This window comes from Thecamonas trahens (genome assembly GCF_000142905.1).
Source record: "Thecamonas trahens ATCC 50062 unplaced genomic scaffold supercont1.108, whole genome shotgun sequence".
NCBI classification, from domain to species: Eukaryota; order Apusomonadida; family Apusomonadidae; genus Thecamonas; species Thecamonas trahens.
This window is the reverse complement of record NW_013657572.1, coordinates 1-5,481: the sequence shown is the minus strand read 5'-3', so window position 1 is coordinate 5,481 and position 5,481 is coordinate 1. Positions and strand designations below refer to the sequence as shown.

The 5,481-nt window shown below is 66.8% G+C and overlaps 2 protein-coding genes across 2 annotated transcripts; one reads left to right on the top strand and one right to left on the bottom strand.

Moving 5' to 3' along the window:
- Positions 1 to 77: 77 nt before the first annotated feature.
- Positions 78 to 3,206, top strand: AMSG_11560 (uncharacterized protein; the record flags this gene model as incomplete). The annotated part of the gene is made up of 1 exon (XM_013897138.1): positions 78 to 3,206. A coding segment is annotated over one exon (3,032 nt), but the record flags the coding sequence as incomplete, so codon positions are not given.
- On the bottom strand, positions 3,131 to 3,955 carry AMSG_11559 (guanylate kinase 1; the record flags this gene model as incomplete). Its single annotated transcript, XM_013897137.1, has 1 exon — positions 3,131 to 3,955. A coding segment is annotated over one exon (809 nt), but the record flags the coding sequence as incomplete, so codon positions are not given.
- Between the last annotated feature and the right edge of the window lie 1,526 nt (positions 3,956 to 5,481).

Genomic DNA, 5,481 nt, shown 5'->3' with positions numbered 1-5,481 from the left:
TTCCCCATCCACTTCCCTGCTGTAGTCGTTTCTGGCGGAACATGGCTTTGCTGGGGCGCTGAGGGAGCTGGAGAGAGAGTCTGGTCTGGTGTCGGAGGAGGCGCTGGCAGCCACCCGAGGTGCCCGCGACTTGCTCTATCTACGGGACTTGGTGCTAGATGGCGAGTTTGACACTGCTCTGGCGTATCTAGCTCCGTTGGAGGCTTCGTTGAAGGATGGATATGTTGCTGCTTGTCGTGAGATTATGACTCAGCGCTTGCTAGAGCTGCTGTTCGTGCAGGACGCACCTGATGCTGCTGCCGTGGGTGCAGTCCTTGATGCCCTGCGCGCGGTCTCGTCCAAGGATGAGTACAACGAGCTCTGCTTCTTGCTTACTCTTGACGACCTCTCTGCTGCCCCGCAGTATGCGGATTGGTCACCAGCCCGTGGTCGCGCCCGCTGCTTTGACGCTCTCCTCGACGTTCTGGTCCTTGTCGGGCCCGACGGCTCGCGGCTCTCGCTCTTCTCGCCGTCCAAGTCGGTTGCTGTCCGTGCCGAGCCGCCGCCGCGGCAGCGGATGGAGACCCTGCTCTCGCATGCACTGCAGCATCAGATTGCTCGCCTCTCCGCAGCCTCCGACTCGGGCTTGGTCCGTCCGCGCCTCCCAGCCTACGTCTCGCTCCTCGCGCCCCCGCAGCTGCCAGAGGCTGCGGATCCGCTTGCCTCTCGCCCGGTCCTTGAGCCGACGATCTCCCTCGAGCCGCCGAAGCTCGCCTCGGCCCGGCGCAAGGAGCTCACTTCCGCCGTCGCCGCCTCGACGGTGTGCTTCCCGTCGGGCGCGCTCCGGTCGATGGCCCGCGCCAATCCGCGGACCGCACCCGGGCCGGCAGCCGACAACACACCGGCCCAAGCTGGGCCGCCGACCGCATCGCCCGCTGCACCGTCCGGCGACACCTTTGCTGCCCGTCGACGCCTGGCAAAGTCGATGGCCGCGCCAACCATGACCTCGCTTGCCCACGAAGTCGCCCCTGCCTCGCCCAACTCGCCCAACATGCGCTCGGCTTCCGGGGCAACCACGCCTCCTGATTCTGCGCCGCCTGTGCCATCGCCGGCTCCAGCACCGAGGCCGACGCCGGCGCCGAGTACGCCAACTCCTGCCCAAGTTGCCACGCACAGTGACGACGACGAAGGCGATGAGACAGCATCTGACGACGCGCTGCTCTCGTCGCAGCTAATGTTTGTGCCGCTCTCACCGGCTAAGGTCCGGACCGACCGCAAGCGGTCGCGCCAGCCGGCCAAGCGTGAGGCTGCGCGCGTGACGCCGAGCTCGCCGTCGTCGATCGATGCCAGCTCTGATACTGGCCGCGACCCGCTGCATCTCACCCAGGCCCAACGGCGGCGGATGAAGCAGCTGCAGCAGTCGCTCAATGCCAAGGATCAGGCGCGCAAGGAGCGCGCAGCCGCCGCCAAGGCCCAGCGGCGGACACACTCTGCATCAACGGTCCGGAAGACCGGCGCGCCCGAGTCGTCGGCCGAGACCAGAGCCCGCCCGCGGACTGGCTCCGATGCCCGTCGCCAGCACGCTCGAGAGAACGAGCGCTCTGACTGCGACTCGCCAGCCCGAGCTCGAGTCTCGCGCTCTGCACACGGGCGCGCGCTGCTCGGTAAGGGCCCGATGGCTGCTGTCGGAACCGCCTCGCCGGTGTCTGCCGCCGACCACCCGCGGTCGCGGCGTGAGCAGATTAAGGAGGCCAAGGCCGAGGCCTGGCTTGCCCACACCATGGACGCCATCCACTCGATCCAGCTTGCCAACCGCAAGTCAATCGAAGTCAAGCAAGTTGATGGCGGGAGCAAGGACCACTCGCCTGTCCGTGCCTCTCGCCCACCGCGCTCTGCGGTTGTGCCTTCGCCACAGCACGCGTCGTCGCCAACGGCCCACAAGTTTAACGCGGCTCGTGACTCGCTCGGCCGTGCGCCGTCGCCCGTCCGGGCGCGGCGGCCGCACACGGCGTCGTCCGCGCGGTCGTCGGTCGACGCCAGCCGCGATGCTGCATCTGAAGGGCCTTCGATGGCGGCTTCACGGTCCAGGGAGAGCTCACCGCTTCCTTCCGGCCTGGCCTCGCTGGAGCTGACCGGAGGCGGGAGGTCGCCCGAGCCGGTGACGCGCCCGATCTTTGACCGCGTTCGCCCCGCCTACCTCTACCGCGACGTGCAGGCCATCCGGTGCATTTCCTTTGACGAGGTGAGCGGAGACGGGCTTGTGGTGGGAACCAACTCGAAGAAGCTGCTTATTGGCCGCACACCGCGCGATCTAGTCGCAGGCGAGATGCCCGGCCGCCTTGACTTTGACACCACGCTCGACAAGTACCACATGGGCTCGGTGTACTGTGTGGCATGGCATGGTGCCGCCACGTCGCAGACCGCGCTGATTGCCTCGGGCTCCAACTCAAAGGTGATCAAGGTGTACGCGCCCAGCTCGCGGGCCACGGTCGTCCTTCGCGGGCACTCGGGGACTGTTCGCGACCTGGCGTTTGCGCCGGGATCGACGGTCTTGTACTCGGGCGGTGCGGGACGCGCCAAAGTCAAGATTTGGGACGTCGGGACTGGCGTGGCGTCGGCGACGCTTGCGGGCCATACTGGGCACGTGTACGCGGTTCGCGGCGGTGTTGGAAGCACCGAGCCGGAGCATGGTGTGGTGTCGGCTGGCCTCGACGGGACGGTACGGATGTGGGACGCGCGTGCGAGTGTGCCGCTCGTCTCGACACTGCATCTCAGCGATGAAGTGTACGGCTTGGACGTCGGCCGGGTCGGAAGCCTCGTTGGCGTCGGGCTCGCGTCGGGCGTCCTGGAGCTCCACGACATGCGCCGGATGGTGGCGGGCGCGCCGCTCGTCTCGGCTCCGCTGCACACCGATGCCATCAAGTCTGTGGCGCTCAAGGGGGGCTACGTGCTGACCGGCTCGTACGACGGATGCGTGGTGGTGGCAGACACTACGTCACTGCGGACGCAGGGGTGCTACAAGGCGCACGACGGCAAAGTCATCCAAGTCGCTTGGCACCCGCGGATCGACGGGGTCTTTGCGTCGTCGTCGGCCGACAAGACGGCGCGGGTATGGGCGCCAAGCAGCTAAAAGCCAGCCACAGCAGCGAACAAGGACGTGTCACTTTTTACTCGGGTACGGGGAGGCCGAGCGCCTTGAGATCGGCGTGGTAGGTCTTGACCGCCATCAAGTCCTCCTGAACGACCTCCATCAGCTCGTTGATAGCGACGTCGAGGTTGTCGTTGACAATGATGACGTCGGCGATGTTGTGCTCGCGGATGTAGGCCATGTCTGCTTTGGCAGCGGTGAGGCGGAGCTGGATAGCGTCCTCGGTCTCTGTCCCGCGCGAGCGAAGCCGGGTCTCCAGATCCTCCATGGAAGGCGGGAAGACGACGACGATGCGGGCGTCGAGGTTCGAGTCGCGGATGGCGAGCACGCCCTGCAGCTCAACGTCGAGGATGCAGATCTTGCCCTTCTCAGCGACCGACTGGACAGCAGCAAAGGAGGTGCCGTACATGTTTGCCGAGAAGGTGGCTGACTCAATGAACAGGCCACGGGCCACATCGGCCACCATCTGGTCCTTGCTGATGTAGTGGTAGTCGACGCCATCAACCTCACCAGCCCGGGGCTTGCGGGTGGTGTGGGAGACGGAGAAGCCAAAGCAGCCCGGGTTCTCTGCCAGAATCCGCTTGATCATGGACGACTTGCCCACACCAGATGGGCCAGAGAGCACAAGCGGGCGGACTGCAGGCGGAGGGGGCACTCCATCGCTGCCGTTGCCCGTGGCAGACGCCATGCTCCGCGAGGTGAGGATGTACCACCCGGTCGTCGTTGCCCCGGCCGCAGCCATGACCTTGGTCAGCGAGCGCAGCATGGTTGTGTGAAGGGAAGTAGGGTGGGTGGTGGGTGTGGGAGGGGGGAGGATGTGAAGAGAGGTGGAGGGGGGTGGCCGGGGGTGGCTGGCTGGGGGTGGTGGTGGCGTGGGTGTGGGTGTGGCCGTGTGTGCGTTGGCTTTTGCCAAGTTGGCTTGGTGGTTGGCCAATGAGACGTTTGCGGCGCGAGACGGCGGCGGCGGGCGCGCGCGCGCTTGGGCGTAGTGGTGGCCATGGTGACGGTGGCTGGATATGGTGCGCGTAGTGGGCGTGCGCAGTTGATGTGGTGAGGTAGCGGCAGCAGTTTTGGTTGGCTGGTTGGATGCAGACTGGCTGATGTGTAGCTTTGGTGTGTAGCTTTGGGATGTCGGGCTGGGCTTGATCTCGGCTACGGCTGGACGCGGACGCGACCACGGCGGCGTGGTTGGCGACCACGGCTGCGGTTTGTGGCCCGGTTTCCACGGCCTCGGCCTCGTTGGCCAGGCGTGGTGTTGACTGAGGCGAGGACGCGGGCTTTGCGCACCTGGCGCTCGCGCTTGTTGTGGTCCATCAGTTCGCGCCGAGTCATGACCGGCGACGGCGGCGGTCGCTTGCTCAGTGCGTCCATTCGCCGGGCGTGCCGGCGAGTCGAGACCGAGGCAGCAGCGGTATCAGTTCGTCGGCTGGGAACGGCGGGACTGGCAGCGTCAAATGGATTCGACTCGCCGCGGGTGGCGGCCATGCCAGCCAGCGCACTACTGCTTTTGCGCGGCGGACGCGTCGGGGCCGCGCCCTTTCGCGGGCGGCGTGACGATGCCAGCATCTCGGCCTCAAAGTCGTCCTCCCACGGATCGCGGAGCTGTGAGGCGAGGAAGAGCTCGAGCTCGTGGAGAGTGAGGCCCTTGAGCTCGGGCCGTTCCGCGACTACAGCAGCGAGAGCAGCCTGTTTGAGCGCCTCTCGTTCCGGGAGTGCCGCGGCTGCGGGTGCCGGGGCTGCGGGGGGAGCGGCGGACGCCGGCTGCTGCTTTTGAGCGACAGCCTTGGCCGCCCGCTTCTCGCGACGCGACGTGCGGGAGCCGCGTACAACTTCAACCCGCTGCACAGGGCCGCCGATGCGGCCCATGGGGTCGGTGGGCGGCGGCGCGCTGGACGGGGCCGGAGCTGCGACGTAGCCTGGGGGCGGATGGGCGTGGCCAGGCGGTACGTAGCCGGGATGGAGAGCCTGCGGATGCGGACGGGCCTGCAGCTGGCCCCACATTGCGTGAAGTTGATGCTGGTGCATTTGGTGCATGTGGTGCATGTGAGCTCGATGGGCCTCGATCTGGGCCTGCTGCTCGCGTAGTAGCTGCTGCTGGGCGGCGAGTTGGTGCTGGGCGGCAGCCTGTTGGGCAGCAGCAGCTTCGGCAGCATCAGCAGCGTCGCGAGCAGCCATTGCTGCCTGGTGCTCCTTGGCCTGCGCGGCGGCAATAGCTTGCGGGGACGCGGCCTTGGCTGCCGCCAGCTGCTTTTCCAGCCGCGGGTTGACCAGTTTGCGTCGTTCACCCCGCGGCGGCGCCCGGGTTGATGGCGTCGGAGGTTCTCCTTCAAAGTGCTCATCGTCCTCGTCATAGT